At 33.4% G+C, this 15267-nt stretch overlaps 1 protein-coding gene across 4 annotated transcripts in view; it reads right to left on the reverse strand.

The window, feature by feature from the left end:
- Positions 1 to 1361: 1361 nt before the first annotated feature.
- The window catches only part of NRK (Nik related kinase), a 138114-nt gene continuing 124208 nt past the window's right edge, over positions 1362 to 15267 (reverse strand). For 2 of the 4 annotated variants that reach the window (XM_010346392.3, XM_074391548.1), the window contains 4 exons: positions 13369 to 13518; positions 10294 to 10453; positions 6806 to 6945; positions 1362 to 4487 (listed from right to left, as the gene is read on the reverse strand). In XM_010346392.3, the coding sequence (XP_010344694.1) occupies positions 4392 to 4487; positions 6806 to 6945; positions 10294 to 10453; positions 13369 to 13518 (546 nt within the window). In that variant the 3' untranslated portion in view covers positions 1362 to 4391. Of the gene's footprint in view, positions 4488 to 6805; positions 6946 to 10293; positions 10454 to 13368; positions 13519 to 13818; positions 13962 to 15267 lie in introns of all 4 variants that reach the window. The other 2 variants (XM_074391550.1, XM_074391549.1) reach the window with 2 other exon arrangements.

Here is a 15267-nt window from a genome sequence, read left to right on the forward strand (position 1 = left end):
AAGAAATGGTTAATCCCAAGTCTTATTTTTGTATATATTTACAAAGTAGGGTGTGGACTAGCTTCCGAAAATGCAAATCCATATAGAATCCCTTTTACTCTTTCTTGAACTATTATTTTTAGGTCAGTTGACATGGTTGTGAGCCACATAAAATGTGATATGTGACATTGATTTCTAAAACATGTTTGACTTTAATTCATTAGCTGCCACCTTTCAGTTTTTGGAATGAAAAAGGAGCCATACTCCTGAGTATTCTTAAATCAAGGGTTAGGGCTCTATATTTTTTTTTCAAAAAATGCTATTATATCAGATGAAAATTAGTGTTAAAGAAGGATTCAATCAATGGATTTGCAGCATGGAAGTCCTTAGACCCCACTGCCCATGTTGTGAGTGATAAATTTACTAATAACAAATAACTAACAACTTCTAGTCAAGACCTATCCTGTCCCCATGCTTTGGTAAAGAGTCCCCAGAATAATGCCCTTTCTCAGAGTTAGGGACTCACCCTGTCTAAGCTAATTACAATTTGTGATGATACTTTTATTCTTTTGCTCCTAACACTGTATCTAAAACTTGAAGTCAGTGTACCCTATAATAAAGTTGAGTAAAACAATTTGATTGTAATGAAACATTTTGAATTCAGCCTTTAACGTCCTGGACAAGCATGATGTGTTCAGGTAGCCCAGCTCCAGAATATCTGGCCACACAGACCAAATTAAGACAATACCCAGTAGGCTGTAAGGAGTAAATCTGATGAACACCTCTCCAAAAGAGATGACAGGATGAGACTATGCTTTTAATACTCCACTGCTGAGACCTGCTGAGGGAGGTTCTGTTCTTCTGATCCTAAAGAAAGGACTAAGCTTCTTTGAAAACTTGCCATGATTACTCCATCTTCTGTATTCCACCATCAGCCTGCAATAAACCCCTTTTTAAATGAAAGATACTCTCTGGATAGAGTTCTTCACCTTTCCTCTCCTCTGGACTTGAAAATTACTGGGGTGGGACAGGAGGGAAGGCAACATCGGAACTTGCTTAAGTTTTACCCATACCATGTGAATCTATGCCCATATGTAAAGTCTGATATATTTAGAGGAAAATTATTCAGTTTCCAATTTCACCACTATAGCCCAAAAGCATTTTTTAATCAGATATATATATATATATATATATATATATATATATATATATATATATATCCCTCTTTGGCCAGAATTCCAAATGCAACAACAAGCTGAACTCCTAACATATTCCAATTAGATCATTATTATATACTTTAAAGAGAAGAATATTATTTGAGTAAGTCCTAATTCTATGGCATCAGAGAAGTATATTTCAATAATTACATCAACTAATGATTTATAAAATTTTTATTTTTCAAGGTTAAACAATGATTCATTGTAGACTTTCTGAGCAAACAATTAGCAGTATTGAAGATTGTTTCAATTTTTTTAGAATACACATTGGAAACAAATTAATTTGATTTCAGTAGACACATTTGTTAAAATAACTGAAGAGTACTTAAAAGATCCCATTGAATGCATGTGGGATTATTCCTAGTTTTATGGATACTGTTTCAACTAAATGAATCTTGGGAGAGAACATTAAGTAATTAATGCACCTAGAAACTGATAGCATTAAAATATTAAAACTTATGCATTCCAATGTTTATGTGTATATGTGTGTAGGTGCATGTGATTCTGCTTTGCCTGTTTTACTATCTTAATGGTTATCCCTTCTTACTGTTTCCTCTGGGGATCTTACCTTACTTCTACTGACAATCACTCAGAAATTTTCTTACCAGCCCTTTTATCCATCATTTTCTAGTTTTCAAATATTTCCAATAATGGCTTTTATTTTAGACAAGGGCTTTGTTGAAAAACTAAATTATACCAAAATAAAACCATACCTTATCCCTAGTGCTGCTCATGACCTGCCAGAATGTTCATGGTTCAAATCACAAGGCTAGGGAAATTGTCTAGTCAGGAGCCTTCCTTCTGCACGTCCTTGATGGGCTGGGGTTTCCAGATGCTGCTGCTACAAGGTAATGTATAGATATACTTTCTTCTGTCTCTTACAAAATAAACTGACCACAAAATACCATTGTCCCTTCACTTTCTTGTTTCAGCTGGCAAAGGATGTAAAGATTCCAGACGGATTTACATCGAAATCGGCAATATTCATTACTTATAAGCCATTTTAAATATTTTCTGTCCTTTCTACATGCTTACCTAACATTTCAATCTCCCTTCTTGACATGTGCCCAGCTTCCTTTCTTTATTAACACTTTATCCTTTAAAGCTCGGTTTATCATTTGCAATCTCTGTTGCTTGGTTACTTTGGGACGTCTTTGTAGATTCAGTTCACTTTTGCATATTTTTACTGGAATAATTGCCACAGAGTACAATGGGAGTTGACTTCCTAAAATAGTTTTCTGTCTTACTGTATTAAAATATGATTTTAAGATAAAACTTAATTTTAAGCTTAACTTTGAGTAAATATTATGAAAAAATTGATTATTAAAAGACTTGATTCTACACACTACTTATATGAGAAAATTTTCTGAAATTAAAACATAGCAAGCTCTATTTGCTCAGCGATGAGGTACTTGCACAAAGTTCCCCATGGCCTTTTGGTGTACAAATTTATAATAATGAAGACTACTTCTAGAAAAAAGTCAACATGAAAGTTTGTTTTTTAAAAAACTACTGAATGAAAAAAGTTGTTTGAGTTGTAAACACCCAAGGATAAGCCAGTTTTAGGATCACATTATTGTGTCACAGTAAAAGAAATGTGAGTCACATATATTTCCTTAGTTCATGGATTTGGGCTTTCCTAAATTCTCAATGATGAGCTACCATACTCTTGATATAAAGTTGTTAGGAAAATCCAAATCTTCATTTCTGGCACTAAATGCCAAGAAATGTGCTATGATGAAATCACACATAGTCAGCTGCTTTTGAATTTTGGTTAACCAGGTAGTTTGAAAATTATCATCCCACTAGCACTGTCCTCAGATTTTAGAAGCAGAACTAGAGGAATTATATTGAGGTATACTTTGTGGCAGTTCTGTTGCTTTCCTATTGCCACAGAACTAACCATGGTATTGAGGATGGATATGTAGAAATTATACTCTTCATCAGGTAGCAGTTACCATAGGTGACCAACCATCCCCAGTCTATGACATCTATAACATATTTGGGTGATGGACTAGCATAACTTTCACTACTCTAATTTTGCAAACTTATAAATATGGAGAAAGTTGTATATTTTTGAAATCTTTTTTTTACCTTTAAGTCTCTATGTATGAACTTATCACTGAATATTTTTAGATTAATTTCTGATTTTACAAAAATAGAAACAGGAAAAACACAGATATTAGCAAAGTTTCTTCATTGTTATGTTTCGTTCCTTTTGTTTAATACTGGAACAAAGCTTTTGTGTGGTCTAATCTTGGATTGGGCAAATATTTGATGCTGTCTGATAGTCATACTTTTGGCCAGATAACTTTTATAAATCAATCTATCTGCTTTGGGGAGTAGAATTTGACATCTACCTTAAGGTATTAAAAAACAAAACAAAACAAAACAAAAAAAACCTCATTCTACAGTACATGTGTATAGGAGTTTAGTCCTGTATTTAGGCTCACAAGTGTATTATTTGGTGGTTTGTAACAACAGCTATTGCACATCTTTTGGGGGTTCTGAGAAAAAGCAAGCATCTGGGGGCTTCCTTCCTTTCTTCTTATCAGGAAAAAAAAAACAGCTTAAAAATGGGTGAAAAGAACACAACTGGTCTTTAGTTGTAGGCTTAATTGTTATGAATCAGTGAGCAAAAGGGTGGTGGCCTTTTCCCCTTTATCACCATAGTTTTCTCTGGGCATGCAGGTTGTTCAACCTTAGTCTGGATTATAACAGTCCTTAAAATTTTTGTTTCTTGACAAACCTTTGGTTCTTTAAATAACTTTGGAAAAATCACATACAGTTTGTCGATGTTTTCCTTTTTCTGAAAAACCTTATCCCAGGGCCAATTCTTTTGAAGGCTGCTTGTAACCTAATTCATAACAGGTTTCTTTACCCCATGTTGTGAAATATGAATACAGATACTGTCCAAACTGTCCAAAGAGTAATGTTTGAATTCACAGTAACAAAAGTTACAAAGTTTGTGCAAAAGATATTGTACACCACTGGAGTACATAGAGCTTGCTATAGTTAATTTTATACATAAAGCTGCATTTCTCATTCAAACTATTCTGTGCTACATTAAAAGTTAAGTTTTGGATTTAATTTTTACTAAAAATAAAACTGAATGCTCATTTGATCTCTGAAATCAGAAGATGCAGTCTGCCTATACATGATGCTTATAATGTTGTAATAAATCACTGGAAACTTTTAGACACTGTAATTGCTTTGGAGCTCTTCAAGTTTTCCAAGCGTCATGAAGTAAACCCGGCTGTGGCGATTGCGCAGGATAGAGGTAAAGAATAGCTTGAAAAAGAAAGAAAGACACTGTCAGTAGATATTTAATACGTTGCAATCAGATATTTGATATAACTATAATTTTAAATTATCTGCACCTGCTAATTAAGATATTAAGCCTTACTGTTTTGTGGAACAGTTTGTTTTTCAAATTAAAGAATAAGAGTTTAAATTAATTTAGAGTCTAAATTATATGTTTTTAAAACAACCTTTTACTATATTCTACATAGTTATAATTTATATGGTTAAATAAAATTAATATTTTTGTAGATGGCCTTCATTTGCTGAAGTTCTTGATTATTTGGGGGGAATAATTATTTGCTTTTTAAAATAATAATCTACTTATATTCAAGTTGGCTTTTTTTAAAATATAAGGAAACAAATTATTTAGGTGTTGTTTACCACTGCTACTTTTATTTAAGAAGACATTGCAATTTTCTTTTTTTTTCTTTTTCTCATTTTTTTAAATTAAAAAAATTAACAGATAATATATGTTTTATCACATATAGAATGATGTTTTGAACTCTATGTACACTGTGGAATTGTTAAATCTAGTTAATTAACAAATACATCACCTCACATGGTTATCATTTTTACGGTGAGAGCACATAATATCCACTCATGCAATTTTCTATTTCAGCAAAGTGGACTGATATCAACAGATTGATAAAATGAATTAAACCCAGTGGCTTAGAGAGGGACATGTGTAAATGTGGGCTGTGCCATAAAGAAAATTAGAAAAAAAATGCAGATAAATATCAAACAAAGGCCTTCTTGTTAGGACTAAGGCTTTTGACATCCACATTGGCTATACTTATGAGACTTTGTGACATAATGATGATGATAAGATACACTGGGTGCGACAAAGGGAGGCAGGGAGTCTCTAATTTGTAATACTGTGAAATTACAGCATATGTAACCGTACATGTTGCTTGATAAAATAAAATATTTGAAATTATTAAACTTTAAATATTAAAAGTATTTAATATTATTAGACAAAGGCAGCAATCATAGTTACTTTGGTTAATACTCATCAAGAAAATGAATAATATTTTAAGAAAAAAATATGTGATTATACTGTGTTAAATAAAATTTAAAATGCTCTTGCTTAACTCTTCTAAGATCTGCTTTATATCTAATTAAATAAAAGTCTTCATAAACCTTTACAGAGTTTCACTGTGGCCCTACCGCTGAGGGGGATGCAGGAGTTTAGGTATATATGAAAACAGTGTTTTAAATTTCATAGTAAGTAAATGTTATCTCAAAATAAAGAGACATCATTGTAAGTGTTTAAAAGATATGCTAGTCACCCTTGACTTAACATATTTGGTGTTCCACAGAATTTGTGAGATGCTTTATATATTATCACTAGTTGTCACAATTGTTCCCAAAGCATTTATTAATATTTCTATTTTGGAGATGAAGGAACTAAGGATCAGAAAGATTAATCAAACTTCTCAAGTTCTCCAACCTAGTTAGTCCAGTTAGAGCCAGGACTGCATTCTAGGTCTCGATGACCTGAAACACAGGATTTTGCCACTGCATCTCTTTACATTGTAAATTAGCAACTTTGCTTGATGCACAGTGCTTTATCCTGGCTGTTCTGATATTAACTAAAATCCTCCGCAATCTCTTCTCAACATGAATGTTTCCTAATCCTGTTAGTATTATTTCTTCCCACTAGTATTTTCTATAATAGATAGGAATGATAATGATCTTGTACAATAAAATTTTCCATGGAAACTATTTGAATTAATTGTTAAAATTGATCAAATTATATAAATAATTGCCAAATCTTGATTTTATTTTTCTTTTCTGCAAAATACACAATCTAACACCCATTTGTGAAGATAAGTTGAGATAGATGTTAAAGTAGCTAGCACAAGGCCTATTATACAATTAGGTGCTCAGCAAACCTAAGTACATTTTCCTTCTGTTATTGAATTATGCTGAAAGCTGTAAAAGGCAGATTTGTTCAAGCATTTTGTTTAAAATACCATTTTAATGTGAATATGAAAGGCACTATGAATCAAAGACAATAAAGGATTTTGAACCAAATAAAATAATGGGTACTCTTCGCTTAAGACATAATTAGATTTTTTTCTTATTTTTTCAAAATGGGCTTCTTTTGAAACCAGATTTTACCACTTACCAAGTTAGTGTTTCTACTGCAAAATATAAAACTGTTTTTTATCAATAGTATGCCAATTTGAAAAATATAGCACAAGTATATTTATAGCCAGAAGGAAAAGGACGGAAATTGATTTCGTTAGTTGATTTTCAATGGTTGCTTTATTTTTGCTTTAACTGGAGGGTGTAAGCTATACCTTGTCACCCCGAGTACACAGGAATCTCAGCTTCTTAATTGACCTGCGCTTCAGCTCACTTTCCAGGACCCTGGATTGCAAAGAGCGCACTTCAATGGCCTTTTGGCCCCATCCTGTGGTTCGCTGTGTACACTCAAAAGCTACAATACAAATTTAAAAAATCATAAAAACACAAAATCTTTTCAGCAGTCATAGAAAATTATAAATACAGCTTGGTTATATGTTTGGTTCTTAAGAGGCTCATTATTAGTTTAGGTAAACACATCCTGGTTTTCCCTCCTATAGTCAGTTATTTGACCATTTTGCTGCTCACGGGTGGTGTTCAAACTGGAACCTTTGTAATCACCATTTAATTGCCAGATCTCAATTATTTAATTGTATTCATATCCTCTAAGATGACAGAAAATGCTAAAGACTAATTCTATGTTGTTTGTAGACATGCTATTCTACTCACAGCCACTCTTTATTTTATAGTCTAAGTGAGATGCAGCATTCCTAATAAGGGTGTTCACTTGTGCTCCAGTGACATACATGGAAACCTGACTCTTAAAAATTAAAATTGTTAAAAAATGACTTGCTCAAATAATGACTGTGGCAACCCTAATTCAATTCAATAAATTATCATGTTATAAGAAGAACCAAAGCTAATTTGATATTCTTAACGTTTTTTCCCGGCTCAGGAAATATTTATTAAGATTTTATCTTTTTTGGTTCTATTTTATAATACTTTGTGACAAATATAGACTATGACAATAATTGCCTTAAACCTAATTATGTAAACAGTCAGTCAACTGGTGCTGTAAGATATTTTTGGCACAGGAAACAGCACTACTATTACATCTTTAACTGTCAATTTAACATTCTTTATGTACTTCACAGGGAAAAAATCCATAAGCAAATCAAATCCTGACATTTAAAATAATATCAAGATTTTAAATTCAAATTAAAATAGTCTAGGAAATAACAAAATAAGGCATCATTATTCTCATATTAACATGATTAAAATCAGAATTCAATTAATTACTTTGATTTTTTCTATTATAAAAGGAATAAATTCTGCATTGTTGTAATTGTATGACAGATTTTTAAAAATTCCTTATTTTTCCTTAAGGTTCTAGGATTCCTTTATCTAACACAAAACTTATCTGGCCTATATATGTATACATTAAATATGCATAAAAGGACTAGTAAGGAATTATTAAACATTCATAGAAGTGACTTTTCTTAGGCATAGTGTGAGCCATTTGAATCCCTGAACTAAAACTTACTGATCATTTATTATTTCCTGCTTTCTTCTATATTACAATTCAAAATATCTAATATATGAAATTGACATAAAATTTGTAATTAAATTAATATTTTGACTAAGAAAAATGGCTATCCTGGAAGAAGACTTAATAAGTCAAATTTCAGACGAATTAAAATCACTCCAGATATAAAAGAAATAAGGAAAATCAGTCTCCAGATGGTTGGGAACAAGTAAGAGATTTAGTCTATCTAAAGTTAAATTTTCTTCACCTTTGTGACTACTTTATTAAAAATGGTGTTTTTGTCAACAACAACATAGACCAAAAATTCTAAACTTAAAGCACAGGCTATTTGTTTAGTCCAAGTACATAGTTCATATGGCATCGCATAATCTCTACCTTAGTCCCCAAACACCTATATCTGCTACTTAACCTACCTACTGAGCTAGCTTGCTTTCTGAGATGGGACACAGTAATTTGGAAGTGAGAACACAGTAATACCGGCTGCAATTGTTAAGCCTGTATATATTTGTTTGGAAATGGAGAGCAATGATTTGAACACATTTATTATAACTTAAGACGATGTAAAATTTAAATTGGGGAAATCTGGATCTGGATTAGTTTTAAATAACAAAGCAGTTGTTTTTAGACAGAAAAATACAGTAATTGATTTCCTTAATATCAGTGTTATATGGTAGTCTCCAGCATACTCTCAAAATATCCTCAATATACAAACTAAAATATCGTGTTCTTATAGCACTGTAATTTATTTTACATGTCGCTGTCTTTCAAATTCTAGAAACTTAAAATAGCTTTTTGTTTTAGGTCAGCAGTTGTCCTGCCTGAGGACAAGACCTGTACCAGATGACTTCTGAACATCCCTCTGACTCTTATGATTCTCTACTGGCATGAATATAGGGGTTTGTTCAGTTTCCTATTTGAACTGAATTTCCTTATTCCCATTTCTGATTAGCATATGGATCACAAAAGTACCACTGTAAAAGATAGAACATAAGTCATTACTTTTACTTTCTTTTGCCCCAGATCTGTCAATTATACTGTAAGCATTTACCTTCTGTCACTTAAAGTGGTTTTAAACCCTCTGTGAGTTCTTTCTTGTTTGAGGAAATTGGAGCAGGTTTTCAAGACAATCTTTAACACTTACTACATATGCAAAAAGAAAGGATTCTGCAGATGCAAAACATAGTGCCATCATCCCATAAGAAAAAATGTTCATTAAAAAGCAGTTCTTTTGAACTGGTCCTTCAAGCCACATAAGGATCATATTTAGTTATAGAGATTACAGAAGCATCTGGCTTCTCATTTGATAGACCATCTTTCTCTCTCTGTCTGTCTGTCTCTCTCTCTCTACACACACACATACACACACACACATACACACACACACATACACACACACACACACACACACACACACACACACACACAGAGCTGCCTTTTTCCTTTATTTGATCCATTAAACTTCTCTTTTCTATAATAGTTATCCTCCAGCTAATCATTCTACTCTCTCTAATATTTTTACTTTTCGTATGCATTCTGTTCCCTATCTAGAATCATGTCTGGGGTCACTGAGTCTCATAACATATACATGAATCTTCAATTATTTGGATTTCCCAGATCAGCAGTCCTGCTTCGGTGAGGAAGAAAAAAAGTCCTGGTTTGATGAAGATGAAAAGGCAATTTTCTTTGTTGTCACCTGGGTGGTATCTAACAGGCACTCCAATCAGTGATATCTATCACTTTTCTAAATGATTTGATCATTCACAGGCATATAACTCACAAAATAGAACTCTACTGACTGTGCAAAATAAAAGTATTTGGTTCTTCTTTTATACTAGTTGGCAGTCTCCTAAGATAAGGATGTACCCCACAATCAGTGTGATGAAAAGAAGCATTTTCAGTAACTGTGTGAAGTCTGCAAGTAAAAGAAGTTAAAACAAAATTACAGAATTTTGTTTTTTGCTCTTGTTTCAATTATAGAATATTACAAATAACTCAGATAACCAAAATGAGTCTCTTTGTGGTACTCTCAAGAATTCATTAAGCATAGGGCAAATACAGGCATTACCTTACTAAGGGAATAAATATGCAGAACCCCAAATTAATCTTATGTGTCTTAAGGAAATGTAATAATTCAGGAAATATTTTCTTAGGACACTTTTTTTTAACCCTTGGAAAGTTTCTCTGGGGTCATGAAGGAGAAAGAAATCGTATACATACCTATAGAAGATGGTATGTCTTTCCACATTTCAAGGATCTTCTTGAAGAGTTGTTCATTTGCTTCCACAGAGAGGGCTTCAGCATTGAAGGTGAGCATCATGCCAATTCCCAAGCAATCAGGTAAAATGATGATATTCTGTGGTATAATGATTTCCAGGGGCTGGAATTATGTTTCATAAAGATTTGTATGTCCAACATTTTATTACTACTATTTTGATCGAAGCAGCTTGGCTGGGCAATGAAGACCAAAAGAGGTTCAAAGAGCAAGGAGGAAGAGAAACCTCTATTTCCAAATTAATAAGCATGCCATCCAGTATTTGAAAAGAGCTGCTTTCTTTATGTCATAAAGCCATAACTTTTAAATATTTTTCTTGATATTTAGGAGAAAGCCTTATATTAAAAAAGCAAAGATGTATTTCCAACACAGATTTTTTGACGTTTCACAAAATATTGTGTATCATGATAGAAGAAACATTTCTTGCTACAGATGGGTTTAAGATTAATTTCAGTACATTAATAAATAGTTTAGTAATGAGTGTATAAACCAAATAACAAATATAGAATACTTGGTTATCAGCTAACTCATTCAAATTAGAAATAGGGAACTAATCTAAAAAAATAGCTTGAGCTTAAAATGCTTACAAGGGGCAGCTTTATAATAGTCTTCACAGCTTAAAATATAACTTTAAGTCATTTCCCCCTTTGCAAAAATTTAGAATTTCTTTTTCAATTAATATAATTTAGTATGTATTTAACATACATATTCAAAGACATATTTGGTGACATAATATGAAATATTAAGAAATATCTAAGCATTTCTAAATTTCATGATGTACAAAACAATGCAACAAAGTTTTCTTAAACTACAAATACTGCCACATTAACAGTATTTCCCTGCAAATGAAAAATTGTGTTCCCCTATGGTTTCTCCAAACTACTACCAAAAAAAATAAAAGGTCAGAAACTATACTTGCCAAACCCAGCGTACTCAGGCCAGGTACTTGAGGCCGTGTCTCAGCAACAACAATCCTTATAACTAAAACGGGGATCCAGAGGCGAAAAGCAATTTTAATGCGTTCCCTGGGCACTTGCATCAGTAATTGAATCAGAAAAAAAGATAAAGGAAGAGAATAAAAGAAATTGCAGGAAAGAAGATTGTCTCAATAAAATCTGTTTAGAAAAAAACTGGACTGCTGCAAATCCAGACAGCCTCAGATGCTTCTCAGATGATTCCTGGAGTAACCAGATATTTTTTAGCACACATGGTTCCCTTGTATCATTACAGCTTTTGTAATCTAGCACTCTTGGAAAAACATTATGTTCAGTACATTTTTTCTCAGAAGACACCCCCCTCCCTGATATTAGAGTCCTTTCTCTTTTAATGGGTCAAGACACTAGAGCATTTAGCTAAAAATATTTTTGAATATACACAAGGTATCCTAACTGGGTCAGAAAGTGATTTTTAAGAACTCATCTCTCGTTCCAGCTTCCACAGTAACTAGCAAATTGCTTCAAAAATAACCTTTCTTGCTTATTAATCATGTGAAACGCAGGGTTCAATATTCCTAAATTACTTTTCAATTAAGTGTAAACGTGGACCAATGCTGCAATGTTCAATGCTGCACTAACTTCTTAATAAGAGCTACGTGATACAACACAAAAAACGATGCAGAAAGCTATGGAAAACACTCCAACTGAAGAGTACAAGAATAGCTGTATCAAAATTAACCTGACCTCATGTCTAAGTGACTTTGGTTAAGATTGGTTCAGTATTTTCTGCATTATAAGCAGTGTGATTTCTATATAATCATGGGCAACTGAGTAATAAGCTGATTATCATTAATATGACCAAAAGACTTTTAAAAAAATGTCATGGGTATACCTATGTAACAATCCTGCATGCTCTGCACACATACCCCAGAACTTAAAGTATAATGAAAAAAAAAAAAGTCCCCACTAATGTCCTGACAATTGGTTTATGTAATTTGTTAGAGATATAATGAGATAATTCTGAGAGCTGCTCAAAATATCACTCAATTGTAATTTGAAAGTACATCAAAGGTTTCTCCTGGACTTTTTGTATAATGCTAAAGTGCTAAAATTTTGGTTGTCTACAAATTAGGCACTTAAATTGAAGCAGAGAACTGTTGGTTTAGGCCTTCCTTTTAAATAAAAAATTCAATAGGACAAACATCATTGCCAACATCAAATTTGAGACACAGTAGAATTACATTTTGTGTGGTGTGTGTGAGGGATATTACATTATGTTCAAACTCTTTATGTAAATGATGTGTATAATATTTTTACAACAATCCATATTTTAGATGTTGTGCCATATTTTCACAAAATATAATGATTTAAGAGTTGAGTATCTGCTTTAAAAGGCTGAATTTCTGATCAGAAATTCCAGCTATAATTAACTTGATAAGAGAACATTTTATGATAATATGCTGTTTTGTCACAGTTGAAATAATATAATAAAGAGTAGGGATACACATAATAATGCTACAATACTGGTGTTGTATTTTTAAAAAATCTATTAATGCATCGTGGAGTACAGAAAATCTAAAGCATTTACTGCAAAACTAAACGCATATTAGGGTCAGTTATTATAAATATACAAACATAAATGGATAGAGAATGTAGAGCATATATCCTATCTAAAAGGAGCCTTACATGAATCAATTCCAATTGATAATGGCTAGTCATGTGGAACTGATGCTGTCAGGTCTTCTGATGTATCAAGAGAAGTCCAGGTTTTAAGGGCAAACGTTATTCATTACAAAACAAAACAAAAAACAAACAAACAAACAAACAAACAAACAAACAAAAAAAACACTAGGCAAGACAAGCAATATCTATCTGCATAATACACTCAGCTTTCTAAACTAAGGGATCATCAGTGTCTTTTGCTTATACAAGACTACTTTCTGGCACTTTATACTTACCTTTTATGTCTCAGTTCCAGTATAGACATTGCTAATCATAGTTTTAAACCTTTCAGAATTTTGACAGTTGGAAAAACTCAAATGGTGGTATGCAACAATTTCTAGGAATTTGAAGGTATTATCTTACATTATTTGGCAGGGTCACATCAGACATAACCTCAGATTCTGCATCGATGATGTGATATCCATCTGCTGAGCTGAAGAAAATCTTTAGTCTTTTTTCAGAACCAATAGCCAGGTCAACTGTCACTGGCTTATGATCAAGCGTTGGAAATACCTGTGAATATAAAACCAAATAAGGCCAAAAGGCCAAAAATGACATTCTAACTAAGGCAAAAAATTCCCTCACTCTTTTGTCAGGTATTTAAGTGTACAAAACCCAGGTGGATATTTTAAATGGCATGTTGTTTTTAGAGACCCATGTATTACAGTTTTTCTTAGATCTGTTATTACAACAAAGAAATAATTATGTTCAATAGCTTCAAAATATTGAGTTTCTCTTCAAAGGTCAGATTGGCAATGATCATAAGAGCCTTGTATGGCCCTGCATTCTGTTTGCTGTCTTCAAGTTCCTTGCCTTGAGCTTCAGCAAATGAAGGAGCTCATCTGGTCTCTTAAACCGGTTCGCTGGATCAGCTGCCTGTATTTTTGCCAGTATTCGTATATAGGCTTCATAGGACATGTAGTCTCCTTCAGAGTCTGCTGATTGATCAGTGCATACTTGGTAGGGAATGAAAAGGGCCAGACATATTAACCTACTATACACTTGGTAGTACACTAGGCTCTTATGGTTTCTAGTCTAAAACAAAAGGCCAAACATGATTCATTGCCAAGATCAGATCATCGTAGAGAACTGAGCATCACAGGATTCACCATACTGTAGTTGTGAGGTTGGATTCAAGAACTGCAGTGAGGACTTGGACAAGAATTGTGCATCAGGCTAGACAGACTGTTGGTACTTATCTCTTCGCCTTCCAGCTCCATACCAGGCAGCTCTGACCAATCAGCAGACACCCAAGAATGAACTCATATCCAAATACTGACAGCTGACCCAAGGCCCAATTTAGGGAGATCAGATCAGGGATGTGATCTGTGTAAGGGCTGACTCAGATGGTATATACAGTCATCTACACTATTTATAGAAGAACATAGCTATTTTGAAAATAGACATTGGCAGGTAGTCATAAGAATTTGCTCATCTTTATTGCATACATGCAATGTGTTCCCTTACAAAATATACCATGTAAACAGATCTTGACTTAAGATACAAAAGCATTTCATGAATACTTTGCTGCGTCTATCAGGATGGGTCACTACCGTGCTTTGTTAAAACCTGTCTATGGATCAACTAGTTAAAAATCACCTGGAACATCTGCTAAAAATATCAGTTCCCAGGCCCTGCTCCAGACCCACTAATTCAGTCTGGTGTTGGGTCTGAGATCTAAACTTTTAACAGATGTTCCTGCTAATTCTGATGTACATCCATTAGAAGCTACTGGACATGATAGAATGCTGCCAGTTCTTTAGTCAACCCTCATATGGAATAAATACAAAATAATTCCATTTAAGTAAAATTCTGGAGCATTATAAGTAAGTTACTCTAGATAAAAATAATTCCCCATTCTTAAGGTTAGTTGTTTGGGACACTAAATTGTTAACTTATGTGGCTGATTCATAGAAGTTCAGCTAAACCAAAATAAAGGTAGAAAGAGTACTGGTAAGCCTAATCACCATGGCTCACAATATTAATAGTTCTAGAGAGAAGTCTGCTTAGAGTTCCAGCTTGGAAAGAATATGGACCCACTGAACTCCTTCCCATCCCCACCTACTGTGACCATGGTAACTGGAGCAAAGGCTTTCTTTTCCCTCCTTTTTCTTCCAAGAGTGTTCCCTCTCTATAATTGTCACACCTTTCTTTACCTTCCCTCTGCTCTCCACCCCCCACTAAGAGAGAACAGGGACTTTCTCAGCTTCACGTCATTTGGATGGCACCCAAAGCCTGTGTTTGGGGCTCTAGAAGAGAAGG

Source organism: Saimiri boliviensis, chromosome X (assembly GCF_048565385.1).
Source record: "Saimiri boliviensis isolate mSaiBol1 chromosome X, mSaiBol1.pri, whole genome shotgun sequence".
Classification (NCBI taxonomy): Eukaryota; Metazoa; Chordata; class Mammalia; order Primates; family Cebidae; genus Saimiri; species Saimiri boliviensis.